General features: G+C 38.2%; 1 protein-coding gene across 2 annotated transcripts in view; it reads left to right on the forward strand.

Moving 5' to 3' along the window:
* The first annotated feature begins 3632 nt into the window (after nucleotides 1-3632).
* The window catches only part of LOC141611160 (pentatricopeptide repeat-containing protein At3g49710-like), a 31145-nt gene continuing 12155 nt past the window's right edge, over nucleotides 3633-22622 (forward strand). The window contains exons 1-2 of one of the 2 annotated variants that reach the window (XR_012528535.1): nucleotides 3633-6067; nucleotides 6717-6836. Coding sequence is in view for 1 of the 2 variants with exons in the window: in XM_074429614.1 (XP_074285715.1) it covers nucleotides 3878-6034 (2157 nt within the window). In the remaining variant the exon portion in view is untranslated. Of the gene's footprint in view, nucleotides 6068-6716; nucleotides 7311-22622 lie in introns of those variants that run through there. The other variant, XM_074429614.1, reaches the window with a different exon arrangement.

The raw sequence follows: 22622 nt of genomic DNA on the forward strand, positions 1-22622 counted from the left end.
GTGCGAGAATTTGAAAGAGGCCCTATACAACCATATTTATGTTATTATATATGCTTTCAAATATTTTTTTTCATTTAATAGTATTTTTAAAAGGCAAATGTTATAATGTGAACATTCATGTGTTACTCTTATACTATCAATATAGTAAGTAGACAATTTAGAAAAACAAAATTTGGTAACAAAATAACAAAAAATCAAAAAGGTTGGAGGACAATATATTCGTAATAATTGAAGATTACTCTAAATAATACAGATTGATAAAAAAAAAAATGGAGTAATAAGGATTAACAAATGAAAGTAACAAATAGCTGTAGTAAATGTTATCTTGGAAAAGAGTAAAATGAAATCTATCAAAGTGGTTATAAATAACCTTGCAGGAGGCTAAGAGCATGTACAATAGGATGTTTGCCATTAACAAGCCATCAAGATTGATTAGATGAAAACAATATTATTAGGATCGGAAATATAAGTAATTCACATACCGGTGGGCCTCGCCTCGCATAATGATGAAGAGGATAAAACCACAAAAATGATCATTAGTGAGATCATTAGGTGAACTCTAATACGTTTAATTGCCATTTTTGTAGAAGAAATTAGGCTTCTTAAATTTTTTTTGTCAAAGAGTGAAGTACTATGTTATACTACTATTAATATTAACATTTATAGTCGAAATTTAGATGCTAAAGTCGTCGTATGCATAATTTATTAGCACATAAGATCAATTGTACTTTGGTCTTTGTGCAACTAGCAATTTTTGTATAAGAATTGTTGACTTGACATCATGGTCAAGCTATACCATTTCTAAACGATAAGGAAGACTTTTTATTTTTTATATGCCCAAGAAACTACGTGTTTGGTTCACCTAATACTGGTATGAGGGTTTATTTGACAAAAATAAGGGTTTCATACTCATACCTTAAACCTATAAGGTAAGTTGCTCATATCCAAGGAAGGGTGGATTTTGAGATTCATACCCTACGATATCAAGATAACGCCGGGAAACTGATATTATTGCAAGTATGAAGCTAGCGTATATTACTTTTCTTTGGCCCTCCTTCCCTCTGTCACAATTATTTGTTTGCCTTAGGTTGCCTTTCTACTGATGCACTGGATTCTGCCACCTTCTGTCAGATTTTGGCATTTCAGTTTCTTACATTTTACCTCTCTTTTGTCAGACGAAACCTTTTATCAGTTCAGCCATGTTTTAAGGGCTTGTGTAGGAATGGTTATAATTATAAAAGGCTTTAGGTGATTTAATTCCAAAATTTGTTCTGTTTCTCAAACCGCTATCCTCCTATCCCACTCTTTCAGTGATGTAAGTCGATAACTAACTCTTTTTTTTGTCAGTCTCTCTGTCTTTTCCTCATTCTGAGACCTTAAGTTTTCACTATTTAGATGCATGGTAGGTTAAGAACTTGAATTATCATACGATGTACCGAATCCAATGCAGCTGTCACCTGAAACTAATCCCAACACTATTGTTACATCTAGTTAGGTATTAGAGCTTAATGGAGCATCTGCTTGCTGATTAAACTCGGGTGTTTGTGCAGGCTGCTCTGAGCGATACAGGAATACCATGAGTTCAGGTCATTGCCGTTGACACTAGTTCTTCAAGTGATCAGCCGGAAATTGATTCCAGTGATGATGAATTCCTACAGTTTTTTCGACACATCAGCACTCCCTGTCATAATTACATTGACCAAGGTTTCAGAATTTTCTTTATCAATCCAGTAGAAGAATACCCACTCTATCTTATTTTCTATTGTCGCTATTTGACTTTAGTAGTCAAATGGTATGAACTTCGAGAGCTATGATATCGTTGTACACACTAGAGACTAGATATAACTTCTTTAAATGATAACACGGACATTGACACATTGTTGTTCAATCAAACCTCAAACATGAATAATATTTCACTGCAAGTGCAACTGTACATATATTTGAAGAAATCTGCTTCCATTAGGGCAGAGTACGGATCGAGTATTTGATCCAAAGTGCTAGTTCGGATCGGATATCCATATTAAAAATCCTGAAATTAGATATCCAATATCCAAACCAAATGTTTCGGATATCCAATGTTCGGGTATCCAAAATAATCGGATCGGATGCGGATATCCATCGGATATCCATACTTTTGAATTTACTTTAAAATTACGTTTGAAACACGATTATATTCATAGTCTTACACTCTTACATGATGATTTTCTTTAGTATTCTTATTCCAATGTTCTCGACATAAAATTTAAGTACCACCTAGATATTTCTCTAATATTTTAAACATTAATTAAGTTGTTGTATCAAATAAAATTTTATTTTCTCGAAATTATACCAGAAAACTATAGTTTCGGATCGGATCGGATATCCAAATGTTTTAATTCTAATATCCATATCCAAACCAAAACCAAACATTTCGGATCAGATATCCAAACCAAACTTAACTTTCGGATCGGATATCCAAACATTCGGATCGGATACGGATCGGATATCGGATCAGTTTGGATAATCGGATTTTTTGCTCTGCCCTAGCTTCCCTAGCTTACTTCGGTTATTACTATGGATTTTTTGGGTTTTAACCAACTTGAGTTTCTTGTTGAACTAATTTGTACATCAAGTAATAATCTGTTCTTGAGTTGTGTAAGGAATTTGTTGACGCATCATATATGGTAACAAAACCTTCAAAAAAACTCGATATATTTCTTAACATTTAAATTTTAAAAAAATTAAAAAGTTAAGCTTATGAACTTGATTATTTCGTTGATTAATTTGAATTCAGAAAAATGAAGTAAAATTAGCACCAAAGTGAAAGTTATCAACATGAACGAAGACGGGCAATACGTCATCCTCGGAGCAGGAGTATAAATGACAAGTTATCAGCAAAACTTCAAAATATGGCACAGATAGGTAACAGAAATTCCAAAATGTAGTGGGAATGGCCCAAAAGAATTCTTGATATTCCACTAAGGCAGTAATTTAGGTGTCGTTTGATTCAACAAGTTGGATCATTTTCCGCACCCCTACCTCAAATTCGGAAAATGTTACGGTTACACTTGGCGTATAGAATCTACTATACACCACCAATCAAATTTCGGCACATGTAGGAATCAAATATTAATCATGGAAGGAATATGGGAGATATTTAAGGGAAAATTTTCCACCATTGGAGGAAAAAAAATTAGGAGTATATTAGTTTTAATATTTGTTTAATAATTACAGTATATATTTACCATAATTAAAGATAATATTAAAAAAAAAAAAAAAAAACTTACTGAACAATCATACGGGTCGTTTACTTCTTTTAAACTTATAATAACATCAATGAATCGATTTCATTTGATTACATATGAACTAATAACGTCGAATATAGTAATAACATTATTTGCTCCATTTGCTTTGCTCTAATAGCGGTCAATGATCCAATGATTCAATTTGGTTACTAGCGGATGACGACATGGGTCGTAAACGCAGCCAGCGGTACAACACTTTTTTGTTAAGGAAAAAATTCAGTAAAAGAGGAAAGAATGAGAATATTATTTTAAAAAATAATGGTATAAAAATATACTAATAATAATTTGGGAAAAAAAAATTAAAATTTGATTTTCTAAATTTTGTTTCCAAAATAGAATAAATGAAAATTGAAAAAGATTCTATTTCATACCTCCACAATTGCCATGTGTCATAATATTACTCGCAGTGTATAGTAGATTCTATACACTGAGTGTAACCGTAGCCTTTTCGCTCAAGTTCCTAGAATCGTCACGGACTCCCGGTAGACCGGTATACAAAGCCGTTGCTCTTACTCTATCAAAGATATTTGGCCATTGTTTATACCGTTATTTTTCGTTGCTCTTAGATTATGGTTAATCGTTCCATAATCTAAATGAACCAAACTTCATGGAATCTACACCATTTCACCCACCTTCTAAAATCATGCATTACCCAAAAAAACCTAATTACAGGGAAACGTCTCCATGCACTCTACGTAAAATCCATTATTCCTCAATTAACTTACATTTCCAATCACTTCATCATCCTCTACTCCAAATGCCGCAATCTAACCGCCGCTCGAAACGCATTCGGAGCGACCCTTTACCCAAATGTGTTCTCCTACAATGCCATTATTGCCGCGTATGTGAAACACGGTCGAATTATGATTGCCCACCAACTGTTTGATGAAATGTCTGAACCGGACTTGGTATCGTATAATACTCTAATTGCTGCGTATGCGGAAAGAGGTGAGACGCGGCCTGCTTTTGGGCTGTTTGGGAGGATGAGGGAGGTGGGTATTGGGATGGATGGGTTTAGTATGTCGTCAATGATTACGGGGTCGAATGATGATGTTTTGTTGATTAGGCAGTTGCACTGTTTGGGTGTTAGAGGTGGGTATGATTGTTATACGTCGGTGAATAATTCGCTTGTGAGTTATTATAGTAAAAATGGGTTCTTGGAGGAGGCGAAGAGGGTGTTTTGTGGAATGAATGGGAGGGAAGATGAGGTTTCTTGGAATGCTATGATTGTTGCGTATGGGCAACATAGGGAAGGATTAAAAGCGGTTGAATTGTTCAAGGAAATGGTTAAGCGGGGTTTGTATGTTGACATGTATACTTTGGCTAGTGTCTTGACTGCGTTTACGAGCTTGGAGGATCGAGTTGGTGGCCTCCAGTTTCATGGTCAGCTAATCAAGATAGGGTTTAACACGAACCCTCATGTTGGGAGTGGGTTGATTGATTTGTATTCAAAATGTGGTGGTGACATGTTTGACTGTCGAAAAATATTTGAGGAGATTCCGGGGCCTGATTTGGTTCTTTGGAACACCATGATCTCTGGATATTCTCAATTTGATGAATTATCAGAGGAGGCACTAACTTGCTTCCGAGATATGCTGCGAATTGGGCATCGGCCAGATGATTGCAGCTTTGTTTGTGTGATTAGTGCATGTTCAAACTCCCCCTCTCCTTCACATGGGAAGCAAGTTCACTCTTTGTCTCTAAAGTCTGATATTCCGTCTAATAGGATAGCGGTCAACAATGCCCTCGTATCAATGTATGCTAAAAGCGGAAATCTTCATGATGCTAGAAAGTTGTTTGATTGGATGCCTGAGCATAATGTAGTCTCTCTGAATGCCTTGATCGATGGTTATTCTCAGCATGGTGCCGGAAATGAAGCATTGCATCTTTTTAATTGCATGCTTAAACAAGGTCTAACGCCTAGTAATATAACCTTGATTTCTGTGCTTTCAGCTTGTGCTCACACAGGAAAAGTTGAGGAAGGCCAAAAGTATTTTGACACAATGAAATGTAATTATGGTATTGATCCTGAACCTGAACACTATTCCTGCATGATTGACATGCTGAGTCGAGCTGGTAAACTGCGTGAAGCAGAGCAGCTTATCGAGTCTATGCCGTTTAACCCCGGTAAAACTGGTTGGGCTGCCTTGCTTGGCGCATGTAGAAAACACGGTAATTTTGATTTAGCTATCAAGGCTGCTAATCAATTTCTTCAGATTGAGCCTACAAATCCCGCTCCTTACGTCATGCTTGCAAATATTTATTCTGATGCCGGAAGATGGGAGGAGGTTGCACAGGTTAGGAAGCTGATGCACGATAGAAAGCTTAGAAAGAAACCAGGGTGTAGTTGGATTGAGATAAACAAAAGGGTTCATACCTTCGTTGCTGAAGATGCTTCACACCCTATGATTAAGGAAGTATATGAGTACTTAGATGAGGTATTAGTGAAGATAAAAGATGTTGGTTATGTGCCTGATGTGCGATGGTCTACAATGAAAGATGTTGGAGGCGAAAGAGACAAGGAGAGGAGTGGTGTTCATCATAGTGAGAAACTTGCAGTTGCATTTGGGCTGCTATCGACGAAAAAGGGGGAACCTATACTTGTTGGGAAGAATCTGAGGATATGTGGAGATTGTCACAACGCCATTAAGCTTATTTCTGCTGTCACAAGCAGGGAGATCACCGTCAGAGACACTCGTAGATTTCATTTATTCAAGGATGGAACATGTTCATGTGGGGATTATTGGTAGCGTATGCTATTTTGAGGCTTCATATAATCTCAGGTATGCATATCTACATCTAGCATTGGACACTTGCTTTTATGTTTTAAGCCAAAATCGACATTGTCAAATCTGACTCATGAACAAATCTATCCGAGTCTGAGCAATTTCTCTGATAATTGCCTTCTCTTTTGCCTTACTTCTAAAGCAGAACCACTTGTATGGCTGTTTTTACTGCAACACTGTAGCCAATTTCGCATTGTTTTAACCATAGCAATGTGAGACGAGTTGGAAGCTGGTCTATTTTTTAATCGTTGCAAGTATGAGGACATTACCACAAAACTTAGTTGCATAACCGTTGCTTTCGTTGACTCAGAGTCCACTGCACAATGGGCAGTTTAGCATTCATGGGTTTGATACTTCAATGAACACCTGGAATAGCCGTGACAATATTATTGACGACAGTATAAAGTTTGCCTGGCGATAACCAAGTATTACATGATAATTAAACTGGAAAAACAACCAATTATTTTACATATATATGAGTATATGACAATAAGAGATTAGTTTCTTATAATCTCTTGTAACTATCCAAGAATACATAGATTGACCATAGAAATATGAGAAATCATTTAAATCATTTTTTTTTTCACACTATGTTCAAGCTCAGGCCACGACTATAGAAATACGATAAACGATTTAATCATTTCAGGTTTGACAAATTGAGCGTTGGAACCAGAACAACACTTGCAGCAGGAACCTGGCGGTGCAGGGGTGCAACACTCGCAATCTGGACACAGGCGTTCTGGTGCTGCATTATGGTAATAAATAGGTAAGTAAATGTTAAATTTACAAAAATAGATACGGGACTACGGGTCATATACCTATTTGGACGAGAGAGAAGAGACAATCCATATCACAAGGCCGAATTTTAAATCAATTGGCGATAAGAACTAATGTGTAGACAGTAACGTGATATTTGTATGGGATGAGGTTTTCAACACACTCATCTTAAAACCCAGGGAAGGACTCTGTCCGACTATCCGCCACCAGTTACAAAAAGGGTGCAATAGAGAACAAACAAAGAGGCATAATCCAATAAACAATCCATATCCAGCTAACAAATAAAAGTAAAGTTTAAATTTACCATACCAAGGACTAGGTCCGATTATACTTGTGACATTCTCAACCGTAACAGTAAAATCAGTATAATGGTCGTATTATAATACTCCTCCATGGCCTTTATATTTGTTAAACTTAACTATTGTATTGGGATCAAAGGATGTTGATTCCATAGTTAATTCTTTTAAAAATTATATTGTATAAATAATTGTTGAAGGATAGTTGCATTTAGGGCTGTCAATGATCTGAGTCGACTTGTAGAGCCCTCGAAATCACCTCGGTGAAAGCACGACTCGAAATCGGTCAAAAATCGGTCAAAACTGATTCCGAGACCGATTTCAAGCCGAGGTTGACCAAATACGAGCCGATGAGCTTGGATCATAAGCTTGTTTAGGCTTGTTTTATTTTATTTTTGGGAAATTCCACTTGTACCCCTCTGCTATGGGTTAATTCCACTTATACCCCTACTTTTCAGGAAAGCCCACTTATATTCTTCAATTTACTAGTTATTCTCACTTATACCCCTCAAGTATAGACTAGTTTCACTTGTACCCTTACTTTTAAGGAAACTAAGCACTAACAACTAAGATGTTAAGTGAATTCTCGCTTGTCATTATGAAGCGGGGAAGAAGTATTAAGTACCCTTACGTACGATGTTAAGGGCTATGTAAACAATATGATACTTTAATTGAAATACTTGTTTTCTTTCCAACAAACATCGCTTTTCCCTCCAAAATCATTTTTATATGCCTCCACTTCATCTTCAACGTTCATCTTTTACCCTCTTACTACACTTCATCCTCAATATTCATTATTTACTATACTTAAGGGGTATATGTGAGAATAATTAGGAAATTGGAGGGTACAAGTGGGCTTTCCTGAAAAGTAGGGGTATAAGTGGGATTAACTCATACTAGAGGGGTACCAATGGAATTTTCCTTTATTTTTATTTTTTAATTTTGGCATTTTACAATTGTTTTTGTTCTTAATAAATTGTTGTTTTAGCATTTATGATTATCTATTTATTATATTTGCTAACTATTTTATATTTTCATTGATCTTAAAATATGTTTATTTTAAATTTGATTTAAAAGTCAAAGAAAGTAAGGATAATAATGAACTAACCGAGCTCGATTTGAGCTCAAACTTATTCCAAGCTTTAAATTTTTAAGCTCGTAAAATCCGAGCCGATTTTGAGCTCACGCTCAAATTTATGAGCCTATTCGAAGCTCATCTGAGCTTGAGCTCAAATATATAAAAGGAAGGTTAGTATTTTTTAAAGGGGTAAATAAGACAATTTTTTTCTTTCTAATCCGCTAACCTAATATGCTGGTAGGAGCAGCATATTGCAAAATAGCATATTGGACCCCAATATGCTATTTCAATATGCCATTAACCAAACGCTCTAAATAGCATATTCGCAAGTCAAACATGCTAAACCTCTCCAATTTGCTAAAATTTAACCAATATGCCATTTACCAAACAGAGCCTATATCTTTCCATAGGTATCGAGCTAGAAAACCGTGATCAAAGCCATAAATATTTGACAATCAAGACCAAATAGGCAAATATATAACTAAATTAGAAAAACAAAATTGGCCGAAACTCAAGTAAGAGTTATGACTATCCCAACTTTGTTATCCGATCCGAGTCTAATCAATGTATATAAAACAATAGAGCCCAATTTCTCTCCATTTCCTAAAAAGAAATGGAGAGGCAAGTTCCTATTAATGGTCCGGATCGCATCTTGACAACATCTAACGGTTCTCAATTTACGCATAAAAGTAAAGGAAAAATAGAAGTAAAAGGGGTAATTATTATTAAAATAGATTGTGAGAGGAAATGGAGAGAAAGGAAATGGAGAGGATCCAAATCCAAAACAATACACCTTAGATCGTAATATTCGGATAAGTTTTCATACAAATTATTTTCATATCCTTATTATTATTTTTAAAATATTACTAGTTTTAAACCCGTGCAAAAAAATGCACGGGTATTTTTAATAATGAATTTTACCACGAAATGTGAAAAGAGTTAACATCACGTTCATAAATACACTAGATATAAAAAATACATTAATTAAAAAATTGTAAAATATATATTATACAGTACATGATCTGAAAATCACATTATATTATTTCTATTCAAAAATTAATTTTTCTTTTGCAAGTTAATTTTATTTGTTGACTTAAATTTGTACAAAATTAAAAGTAGATTTTTTGTTGAGTAATTGTAAAGTAATTTCTTAAAATTTAAAGTGCGGGAGCGCATAAGGTAGATTTGAATGACAATTTTATTAATATAATAATGAACCTTGGTATAGTGTTTTGTAAAACTTATAGTGAATAAACATATAAATTTGTAAAACTAAACGTGTAAAAGAAAAGAACTGAAATTAATTAATTTATTTTTTTAAATGAGGCCCACCACTAACAAAACAAATGCGTGTTTTCCTTAAATCTCTCGACCAATCAAAAAGCTTAAAAAAACTCAACTTTTAGGTTCTGTTTGGTAAAACTACCTGAAAAGCTAGCTGAAAACTGAAAAGCTAACTGAAACCTGAAAAGGTAACTGATAAGGTAGCTGAAAATTAGGAGCTGATAAGGTAACTGATTATATAAAAATGTGTTTGACAAACTAGCTGAAAAGGTAGCTGATTTTGGTAAAATGACGTAAATGGATATGAAAATTATTTAGGCTTTGTTTGGCAGAGCATTTCAGGTACCTTATTTGGTCAAAGTAGTTTATTTGACCAAAATTTTAGGTAGCTTATATTTTTGCAAGTGTTTGGCAAGTAACTTATTTGTCCAAAAAAGCTACCTGAAATGAAATGCTACCTAGAGTAGCATTTGGGATTTCAGATACCTGATTCTAATTTATATCCCCTTTTTGCCCCTTCAATCTATAATATTAAATAGTTATTATATCCTTTTTCGTCATTTCATCCAAATAAGCTACCTTTTCAGTTAGTTTGCCAAACACTTTTTTCATATAATCAGTTACCTTATCAGTTCTTAATTTTCAGCTACCTTATCAGCTACCTTTTCAGGTTTCAGTTAGCTTTTCAGTTTTCAGGTACCTTTTCAGGTTTCAGCTACCTTTTCAGCTAGTTTTACCAAACAGAGCCTTAATATTATAGAATAAAGGGGTACAAAATGGAAAATAAGTCATTTCAGGTACCTGATTTCTCAAATGCTACATGAGGTAGCATTTCATTTCAGGTACCTTATTTCACCAAATAAGCTACTTGCCAAACACTTGCAAAAAAATCTGGTAGCTGAAATTTTGGTTAAATAAGCTACTTTGGTCAAATAAGCTACCTGAAATGTCGTGCCAAACGGAGCCTTAAACTATGTAGATATCATATGTAAATTATGCTAAATTATGTTACTTAAATTTGCCAATATTATTAGGATCGGAAATATAAGTAATGCACATACTAGGGGGCCTTGCCTCACATAAAGATGAAGAAGATAAGTCGTCGTATGCATATTGTATTATTAGCACATAAGATAAATTGTACTTTGTGCAAGTAGCAATTTTTGAATGAGAATTGTTGACTTGACATCATGGTCAAGCTATACCATTTCTAAACGATAAGGAAGACTTTTTATTTTTTATTTTTTATATGCCGGGAAAATTACGTGTTTGGTTCACCTAATACAGGTATAAGGGTTTATTTGACAAAAATAAGGATTTTATACTCATACCTTAAATCTATAAGGTAAGTTTCTCATATTCAAGGGTGGGTTTTGAGATTCATACCCTACGATATCAAGAAAACGCCGGGAAACTGATGTTATTGCAAGTGTGAAGCTAGCGTATATTAATTTTCTTTGGCCCTTTCTCCCTCCATCAGAATTATTTGTTTGCCGAGCATCTCCAATGGTTGGCAAAAATGACTTGCTTGCAATTTTAAGAAGTTGCAAGCTACGATTCGATCCTACCATTCGATCATGCGATCCGATCCTACCACCCCTCTTCGATCCAAAGTAGGATCCTGATCCTGACAACATTGGTTGTAGGTGCTCACAATGAGAGAATGATTGTCTTTTATTGTCTTTTATTGTCTTATTGATCCAAGTGACATGAAATTTGCTAATTGTTGTTGTATAAAGTTTTTGGGAAAAATATCATTTTATGATAAAATGAGGTGGATAGGTTGGACCCACAAAAAACAACAATTTTGTTGTTGTTGTGGATGCTCTTAACTTGCTAACAATAAAATACTCCTAAATGAAATAGAAAACAATAAATCAATTTGACAACTAAGGGATAATAATCTAACTAATGAAATCTAATCTTTTGATTAGTTTTATTCTGTCCTAACTACTCCTAATTGCATCAGCTACCAGTCTACCACTAATTCGAACCCGTGTGAAATCCCTATCACTACACTAATTAAAAAATTAATTAGCTGTGCCATGTCATTCTCTCTTTCTTCAAAAGAATCGCCCCGATTCTTAGAACCCTTGAATCCCCCGGATCGAATACAATCCTAGCAAATTCAGATGCAAAATTGATGAAGAAGAACCTGAAGTTATGTGTGCACACCATTAATTTCTGGCCTTTTTAGCTCATCATCTTCAATCTTCATAAATTTGCAACCATAGTAATCATTTATAACCCTCTTGTGCAGTCTCCACTCGTGCCTTCCACCCCTCCACCCTCCTTGCACGAGAATAACTAAAGCATTAAGTTCAACAACTTCCTCATCATTATAATCATAAAAAATAGGAGGTAATGTTGGATCAAACTTAACCTTCTTTTCATAGTTGCTTTCACACCAGAACACTCCTGCCATGTTTTTTTTCCTCAGATGAACAGTACACGTGAATAGTAATTTTTGTTGTTGTCACCCCTCGAATAACAAGTTACTAGAACCTGCTCCCGAGATGAGTAATCAAACCAATTAACCCTCGAACTATCTGACCAAGTTTAACCTTTGAACTCCAATCGCAATCAGAAATTCAACCAACAACTTGCCTTTGACACGCCTAGGACCGTCTAGATTTAGGGAAATCAAGAGCCGCAGCTCTGATACCATATGATACGAAAGCGATTTAAATAAAAGAATGATATTTGTAGCAAGGATAGAACTCGTGACTCGTAAGACCGAGGGACAAGTTTGATTCTGTGGGGATATTTGACTAAGTGCGCCGAGACTTCGAATCAATGGGATATTTTGGTCAAAGATCCGCCGAGATCTTGGTCCAATGGTAGTCTAAGTTAAAGACCTATTTAACTTAAGACAGATTTGAAATACATTCTCAAATCTAAATTTTGATCATACCTTTGATCGTTTTCTGGTTTCTTTTTTAGTTTTTTGTCAGAAACTACCTTTTATTTAGGACCATTTGTAAACAACTACCTTTCATTTTATTTTTGGCTTTCAACTACCTTTTATTTCTTCATTTTGCGAAAGACTACCAAAAAACCACTTCCGGCGAACACAAGTCAACTTTCCGGCGTTGACTTGCTCTTTTCTCCCTTTTTTCACACATATAACCCATATTTCTCCCTTTGTTCACCCAACAAAATAGCTCTTCTCCATGCCCAACACCTTATCAAAAGTTTGTTCAAAGCAATATCAACGCATCAACCATCTCAATCTCCATCTCCATCTCCATCTCCGTCATCGCCTTTACTACCACTTTCACCTTCACCCTTACATTTCAACAACCTTATAGACTACTCACGATTCATCAACCTACTGTCCATCTAAGTTATATTAAAGTACCTTCTTTCTCTCTTCATAGTAAGATGGTGGGTATACGAAAACTAATGAGATAGTCGCACACAAGTGATCTTACTAGTGAATCCATGATTATTTTCAAATAATTAACACTAGGAGTTAATTTTGCCAACAAGGCCATAATAGCATTATTATTGAAGAATTATTTAGCATGTTAAGATTAATATCAATGATGATTTTGTTTCGGTGATTAGGACTTTGATTCGGGTATGAGATAGACAAATTGAGGTGATTATGTCGGGTTTAATCAATCTTTATCATCGATTATTAGGGTTATGAAGTAAAGAGTTAGATTGAACATGAAATGGTAAGTCAATGCCGGAAAGTTGACTTTTTTTTTGTCGGAAGTAGATTTTTGGTAGTCTTTCGCAAAATGAAGAAATGAAAGGTAGTTGAAAGCCAAAAATAAAATGAAAGGTAGTTGTTCACAAACGACCCTAAATAAAAGGTAGTTTCTGACAAAAAACCCTTTCTTTTTTATTAAACTTTTAATGAATTAGAATAACGTACAACTTTAACTTAAATAACTCTAACTTACTAACAATAAAAGACTCCCAAATGAAATACTCCCTCCATACCACACCAATGGTAACATTGGGAATCTTGGCACTATTCATGGTTGTAGGGAATCTTCGATATTATTCTTAATCTATAAGACAAAATATAGTCATGTGAGATCTTGTTTGATTTATCGTCATGAATGCTATTGATGGGGCATATTCTGCACCGCTGACCAAGTCAACATATTGAGCAAGGTCAAGGGTATCCACAGCAAAGTCAACGACTTAGGCAGTTTAGCCGATGCAATCCATCGGCCTGTCACCTAGGTCTCGGCCTGACAACCTGCCAGCCGGGGCACATATCCGCGTACTCATATCCAAGACCCTCGGCGAGCCTGCCACAGGTCCATCGGCCGAGGGTACAACGGTCTTTCCACCTGATAGCCACTTGGCCACTTGGCCACTACGTGACAAAAGGTGAATGCCTATAAATACTCCTCAACCTTCATTGAGGAAAGGATCCACAAATGAACCTAATAACCACTATTCATCTGGTAATATCTTCCTTATCTCTCTACAATACACTCTTAGCCAAGTTACGACAACTTCTCTCTAAGTTTACTGACTTGAGCGTCGGAGTGAGTACGCTCGGCCAAAGCCGAGCCCTCAGTTTGTTCATCGTTTCAGGAGACCGCAAGGAGAACTCAAGCAAGGACATCATTCTACTAGCTACGAGTGGTATCAAATATCTGCTCTGGAATTACACCCGGAACAATTGGCGCCGTCTGTGGGGAAAGACACTAAAAGCTAGTCACATTCATTCCCAAACAACAAAAACAAAAACACAAAAAGAAACCCACCCCAAGAGCTAGGAAGATGTCAAAACAACAAGAGGTATTCGTAAATGACGAAACCGAACTACACCAAGATGATACATTTCACCATTCTGGAGTAGTGCAACCCTCCACCGGCGGAGTAGTCCAACCGAAATTCGGAATGCCGATAATACCGGACACACCGCCGCCCGCCAACCAGGTCACCATCATGGGACAGGTGGTTGACGTAGCAAAACTGAAGACACTCCTGGACCTAATTGGGAGTACACCAGCTCACACAGGCACGCCGACACGAGCGGCGGAGGCCGTCCAGGAGACCAGGGCCCAAAACGTGACTCCGAGAAACTTGAGCGGAGCGCTGGGAGAAGCCGACCCTATCAAGACGCCGGAGGAGCCCAAGGTGGTCGTGGTAAACATAAGTCCTTCTCGCACTCGGGAAAGGACAGCGTCGCCGCAACACCGACGAGGCACACCCCGGAGGAGCCAGAGAAGCCCGACTCAGGAGAGTCGGAGAAGAAGCCCAAGTCGGAGAAGGAGTCCTCGCTACGAGGAGAGGAGCCGGACCAGGAATGCGAGGAGTCGGTCGCCGCGTGTCATTCGACACGTGGTCAAGCAGCCACTCAGTGATTATGTCCTTGACACCGCCGTGCCAACTAAGCTGAAGTTGCCGGCGTTCACGTATAAAGGAGACAGTGACCCAACCGACCACGTCGAGGCCTTTGAGTCTTACATGTCGGTATGGGAGCAGCCCGATGAGGTCTGGTGCCGGGTCTTCCCGACGACCCTGCATGGGATGGCTCAGAGTTGGTACAAGGGGCTTCCCGACGGTTCGGTATACTGTTTCGCCGACCTAAAGGACGCATTTTTAGCCCAGTACTCTTGCAACAAGAGAAAGGCCGTGGAGACATCGGACCTCCTGACTATCAAACAGGAGGAGGGCGAGTCTCTACGAAGCTATGTGAAAAGGTTCGACGGGAGGGTACAGCAGATTCGGGAGATCAACCCCGAACTGGCGGCTTTCGCGCTAATGAAGGGCCTCCCAAAGGGGAACTTAAAAGACGAGCTCATCAAGCACGGAGGCCTGGGCCTAGACGCCACGAGGAAGATGGCCGACCAGGCCATCAAGGTGGAAGATTACCACAAGACCTGGGTAGGCCCCAGCGAGGCCGAGCCCTCAGATAAGAAAGGCCGCCTGGATGACAGCCCGGATGAGAGACGCTGTGACAATAACAGGCCACGGTCCGATGAGAAACGCCGTGACAATAACAGGTCACGGTCTGATAGATCTGCCAAGAAACAGGACTCGACGGGCGCCAGGGGGAGTTCGGGAATGTTTTACCAAAGGCATTACCATGACAAAACCCCTCTGGTCGCATCGGCCGCCGAGGTCTTCGCCCTAAGCAGAAGCGAGGGCCAGAAGTGGGAACGGCCTCCCAAGCCAAAAGGAGACGGTGACTCGAGCGATCTTGAGTACCACGGTAGCACCGCCACCTCACCGACAACCGCTAGCATCTCAAGAATGTCATTGAAGAGCTAATCCTAAGGGAAGCCTCGACAAGTATGTGGCCAAAGGCCAGAAGACTGACGCCAGCGGCTCTGATAAGAAATCCGTTTTTCAACGGATAGGAGTGATCCATGTGGTCATCGGGGGAAATGAGAACGGTGGGTCGGCTCATGGGCACAAACGGCACCTAAACGAGCTGTATCAAGCCATTAACTTTGTGCCCAACACAGCGACCCCCGCCTCCAGCATTCCCGATATGACTATTGGAGGGAAGGACTACGAGGAGTCATCGCCCCTCACAACCCCACCGTAGTCAACTTGGACATATCCAACCACCTGGTAAAGAGGTGTCTGATTGACACAGGCGCCTACACTAACATCATGTTCAGGGAGTGCTTTCACAGCCTCGGCCTAAGAACCAAGGACTTGAGCCCCTGCACCAATCCACTATACAGCTTCTCCGGGGCTGGCCTGGTACCCCTGGGTTCGATTAGATTACCGGTGATGTTCGGCGAGGGGAATGCGGCTAAGAATGTCTTAGCCGAGTTCGTAGTCATTGACGGCTCGTCCGCCTACAACGTTCTCGTAGGCCGAGTCACTCTGAGCGAGGCCGACGCAGTAATGTCCATCCGGGCTCTTACACTTTTGTATGTCTCGGACCGGGGGGAAGCGCATAAGCTCGTCTCCAAGAACGAGAAGGACGAGGTGGTCAACGTCCAGGTATCTGCCAGAGGATGCAACATGCAATCCCTCAAAGTGGCAAAGCAATCGGAGAAGGGGAAGAGCTCATCCTCAAAACGGGAGGGCGACCTCATGGACGCAACTGACGGCTGACAGGGAAGGAGCGCTGCTGAAAAGACGTTAGGAAACTAGTAGACCTTGTGTAGCGGCGAAGGTGTCGAAAATAGCTGTGGGCACCCCGACGCATTTTTTATATCTAATGTAAAAATCGACCTAGTCCCCCAACAAAACGTTCTTTTTCCAGTCACTAGCCATCAAGAAGCCGACGCCGACTCACACTGTCGATTCGACAAGAGCGGCAGTCGTTATGAAGAAAGAAGCCGACGCCAACTTGTTAGAACACATTAGATTGATGATGCCAAGTCCCCTTGTTATTTGATTATTTGCTCTTAGTTGAAACAATTAGTGAATGAAGCAATCAAATGGACTTTCAACAATGATTCAAGATGATCAAGCCAATCAAGGAAGTCAAGACAATGATACTTTCCAAAGCCATAGTCGATATATGTAAGAGTAAGTGTAACATTCTCATTTTAGTCAAGTAATAGCAAAACCATGCAACGGTACGCTGTACCGTGGTTTCTGGTACTATCATACGGAGGAGTTTTCGTCCAAATGTTTTTAAGTGTCAAAACTTTGCAAACTTTAAATCTTAAACATTTGAATTTTCGAAACTTGAAAACAATCAAAATTTTGGAGTTACAAGCCCACTTGACTAAGCCTCTAGATTTGTGCAAACACCTTTTACCAAAATGGCAAAGAAGACTTGTCAAACTTCTAAAGTAAGAAAGGCTTTTTGCCATTTCGGTAAATTGTCACATGTTGAGTGTAGAAGCTTAAGTTTCTGATTTCTTAAGCCCCAAACCTACAAGTCTAACACTTACCATCACTCAAAGCTATCATTTTAATATTGGATTTAATCTTTCAAAGTGTACTTACCTAAGACTTAAATCCACTATAAATAGAGTGTCTTAGTCACATTTATTTCTTAAGACTTCCAAAGCATTTATTGTAAAAACCTTGCAAATCATTTGTGCATTAAAAGCTTTATTCTTCAAGCATTTGCAAAACGTTTTTCTCGGTTTTAAGTCTTCAAAATTGTTTTCGAAAAAAAGTCAAAAACCTCCAAGTATCATTGATCTTTGTGACATGATGAGTTTGTTCCATGATTCTCGTGTTAGATCTTCATTGTAATCTCCATGTTCATTTAAGTGAACTCTTGAGATTCAAGATTCTGTAACACCTTGAGATAGAACCCATAAACTCTTGAAGCGGAGTAGCTTTAAGTTTGAGTGCAACCGGAGTAGGTTGGCGAGTTATTTTCATTGTAAGGGGTTTAGTAAGTTTGAGTAAATTTCTAAACAAGCAATAAAATAACGGTTGGACGTAGGCCTCGGAGTAGAGGTCAACCAATTTTTTAAAATGTCGTTTGTTTGTTCATTTACTTTTACGTTCTTCCACTTTGCTATTTCTCGCATGTACCTAATCAAGTTCGTGTCACAGTCACCTATACCGTGACATAGAATCGTAGATCTTCTTGTGAACTTACCTTCAATTAAGTTTCTCAAGTCTTGTACTTCTTTATTCTTAGCTTAAAATAGTTAATTAACTAAGTTAAGAATAAAATTTTAAAAAAGGTACACCTAATTCACCCCCTCCCCTCTTAGGTGTTAATCGTTCTTAACTCTTCAATTGGTATCAGAGCCTTGTGCTCTTGATATTGGTTAAATCCAAAGAGTTGATCCTATAGTTATGGACGATTCAAAACACACTAAGTATCCCATTTTCAAAGGAGAAAACTATGCCTGGTGGAAACATCGCATGGAGCACTATGTCAAAAGTGCGGACTATGAATGTTGGTTAATCATTCAAAAGGGTCCCCTCAAAATCGAAGTGACTAATGCTGATGGCACTAGCTCCTTGAAAAGTGAGGATAAGTATGTTGAGGCCGACTATAAGAAAATCGAGAAAAACTCTAAGGCCATGTCCATTCTTCAATATGGAATCGGTGACCAAGAGATTAATCGTATATCCGGATGTGCCTCGGCAAAGAGATTTGGGACACCCTAAACCTTGCTTATGAGGGAACGTCACAAGTCAAAAAATATCGTATTGATCTTCTCATGCAACAATATGAGATGTTCAATATGGACCGAGATGAGTCAATTAATAGTTTGTCTTCACGTTTTTCTAGTATTGTCAATGACCTTAAGAGTTTAGGTAGGAGTTTTCAATCCGAGGATTTAGTCCGTAAAATCCTTCGTAGCCTAACTGAAAAGTGGCAACCGAAGGTTACGGCTATTGAGGAAGCTAAGGACCTTTCATTGCTCACCCTTGATGAACTTATGGGCTCACTTATGGCTCATGAGTTAACTCTCATGAAGCGTTCTAGTGAAAGCTCTAAAGGGAAAGGACTCGCTCTTAATGCTCTCTCAAGTGATGAGGAGGATGAAGATGATGAGTTTGCAATGTTCACTAAAAACATTGTTGGCATGATCAATGGTCGAAACTCTCAAAGGTATAGCAACAACTCTAGTAAACGCCGTTTTCCTAAGAGAAGATCTAACTCCACTGTTGGTTGCTTTAAATGTGGTGACAAAGGTCACCAAATCAAAGAATGCCCAAAGTGGAACGATATCAAATCTAAGGAAAACGTGACTTTGCAAAACGTGATTACAAAAACAAGGTAATGACTGCTATTTGGGGCATGTCTGATTCTCAAGAGGACGATGTCCTTGAGGATGAATTAGACGCCAAACTTAGCATCTCGTCTAGTTCCTCAAAACATACTTCCAAATCATCAAAGAAAGAAGACATCAAGTGTCTTATGGCTCACTCCGTGATTCGGACTCGATTCGGACCATGAGGTAATTAAGCTCAAGAAAAAGGTTCGATCTTTCTCTAAAGACAAAGTTTGTCTCCTCCTAGATCAATTCATAGATAAGTGTCGTGTCCAAACTAATAAGTTGGAAGCTATGCAAATCGAAATTGAGGACATAGCTGAGGAAAATGTAGTCCTTAAAGAAAGTCTAAATGAGAATGATCAACCTAGTTCCATGTTGGGTCTTGAAAAAGAAATAAAAAAACTTCGAAAACAAAACTTGTTTTTAGCCAACAAAATTGATGAAACCAAAGGCAATGATCATCCTTGACCTTTGTTGCATCGATTCTAAAGGAAATGTGTCGTCACTAACACAAGAACGTGACCAACTTTTGATTGACTTAGCTACTTGTCACAACGAAAAAGATGATCTTGTTAAGATTGGCTTTAAATGTTAAATGATGAGTCGAGTCATGTCAAATGTGCCTTAGAACGAGCTCAAAAACTAAATGATGACCTTCTTGCTCAAAATGAGATGTTAAAGAAAGTCGAATGCAGGACTCATGCCACGAGGTTTTTACTTGTGGCATCCGAGTCAAGAAAAGAAATAGATACTCTCACTAAATTAGTGTCTTCTTTAACTAAGGAACGTGACACTCTTCTAGTTGACCTCAAATTATGTCAAAGAGATAATAAACAATTGGAACAAATTGGGATGTTACTTAGTGATGAAGCAAGACTTGCAAAACAAGCGTTTGACAATTTAGGTAAATTGAATCTTAATCATCTTGCTAAAATTGAAACATTAACTAAAGAGCTAGATGAGGCTAAGATGTTTTACTTAAAATGGGAAGGAAGTCAGAATGTTTTGGAGTTTCTCTTGAAACAATCACAAGAGTACGAAAAATTTGCAAAGAATGCTTGGACTTGGTTTCAAATGCAACAAAGAGCACACACTTTGTTTTCGAAACCAGGATCCAAGTCAAACCGACTTAGAAGAAGAAAGTATCTTTGTCTTCCCGAGTACATCATTTGTAACTATTGTGGCAAAACAGGTCATGAGTTTAATGGTTGTGACAAAAGAGTCCGTGACTTAGAAAGAAACACTAAGAATGCTAAACAAGTGTGGATAAAGAAAGAAGAAGTCAAGAAGGTTTCCATTATCGAAGGAGCCCAAACTTGTTTGGGTTCCTAAACTAAATGTTTGATTTCTTATAGGCATTAGTGAGGGGCGTGAAATTGGTACTTAGACAGTGGATGCTCTCGTCACATGACAGGAGATGAAAACCAATTCCTCTCGCTAGAAGCCTACGATGGTGGCATGGTGACTTTTGGCGACAACAAGAAAGGTGAAATCATTGGTATTGGAAAGGTTGGTAAGTCAAAGTCATTATGCGTGGACAAAGTGTTGCTTGTCAAAGGTTTGAAACACAATCTCTTGAGCATTTCACAACTTTGTGATCGAGGTAATATTGTTGAATTTCTTGCTAGTGAATGTAGAATCATCAATGGTAAAACTAGAGAACTCATACTTGAAGGTAAACGTGTTAAAGACGTCTATATGACTAACTTGTATGCATTGTCGGGTCAATCACTATCATGCATGAGTGTTCAAAAGAACGACCCTTGGCTTTGGCACAAACGACTTGGTCATGTAAATGCTAAGACACTTAACACTCTTAAGAGACTTGATCTAGTTGACGGCATTCCTAACATTAAATTTGAATTTAAATCACTTTGCGATGATTGTGTTAAAGGAAAACAAGTTAAATGCTCTTTTAAATCCAAAAAGGTTGTTAGCACTTCCTTACCTCTTGAACTCATTCATATTGATTTATGTGGTCCCATGCGAGTTGTGAGTAGAGGTGGAAGTCGCTTTATTTGTGTCATTGTAGATGACTTTACAAGATTTGTTTGGCTTCTTTTCTTAAGTTCTAAAGATCAAACATTTGATGAGTTCCTAATTTGGGTCAAAAAGGTTCAAAACAAATTTGGATATAAACTTGTCTCATTAAGATCCGACCATGGAACCGAATTTGAGAACTCGTCATTTGAGTCTTATTGTAATGAGTACGGTGTTAGTCATAACTTTTCGGTCATAAGAACCCCACAACAAAATGGGGTTGTGGAACGAATGAATCGAACTCTTGAAAATATGGCTAGGACCATGCTCATTAGCTCTAAGGTTCCTAAGAATTTTTGGGCCAAAGCCGTAAACACATCTTGTTATATTTACAACCGTGTCATGATTAGAAAAATCATTGAGAAAACTCCCTATGAACTACTACGAGGTAGAAAACCTAATCTTTCACACTTAAAATGCTTTGGTAGTAAATGCTTTGTGCACAACAATAGAAAAGACAACCTTGGCAAATTTGATGCTCGTAGTGATGAAGGAGTTTTTGTTGGTTATTCCGATCATAGTAAGGCCTATAAAGTTTATAACAAAAGGACCATGAAAATGGAAGAAAGCGTTCATGTAATATTTGACGAATCTAGTCTTTTTGTGTCAAACACACAGGTTGATGATGAGGATGATGAATATGATGATGATTTTGAGATTGGTATGATACGACATGAAATGGATCAAGTGGTAGAAGAAGGCGAGCAACATTGGAACCACTTGTTGCATGAGGAGGATGCGCAAAATTTAGGGGGAACTAATCGTCCTCCTACACAAGATGATGCTACCTCATCCAGGGGGAACAAGGATGGTGAAGAACAGCCCAACCTAATCATAAACGAACCACAATCACCTCCTTCAAACATTTCTCATGCAACAAATCCCCCATCACATGCATTTAACAACCCGAATCTTCTAACTCACTTATTCCCAAGAAATGGAAACACCAAAGCTCACATCCATTATCAAACTTAACCAAAGGACCTAACCTCCGGAATAAAACCGGATCATCGCTTCAAAATTTCTCATGCACACAATGCCTTCATCTCAAAATCGAACTGCACCATGTCACAAAGAGCCTTGATCGATGAATGCTTTGGATGATTGCAATGCAAGAGGAATTGGAGCAATTTGAAAGGAACAAGGTATGGCATCTTGTCCCTAGGCCCTCTCAACGTCATCGTAATTGGTACACGGTGGGTCTTTCGCAATAAGCTAGATGATGTTGGAGAAATCGTAAGGAATAAAGCTAGACTAGTGGTGCAAGGTTTTAACCAACAAGAAGGAATTGATTACGATGAAACCTTTGCACCGGTAGCTAGGCTTGAAGCCATACGAATGCTTGTAGCTTTTGCGTCTTTTCATGGTATAAAGCTTTTTCAAATGGATGTCAAAACCGCATTTTTAAATGGATACCTTGATGAAGAAGTGTTTGT

This window comes from Silene latifolia, chromosome 11 (genome assembly GCF_048544455.1).
Source record: "Silene latifolia isolate original U9 population chromosome 11, ASM4854445v1, whole genome shotgun sequence".
Lineage (NCBI taxonomy): Eukaryota > Viridiplantae > Streptophyta > Magnoliopsida > Caryophyllales > Caryophyllaceae > Silene > Silene latifolia.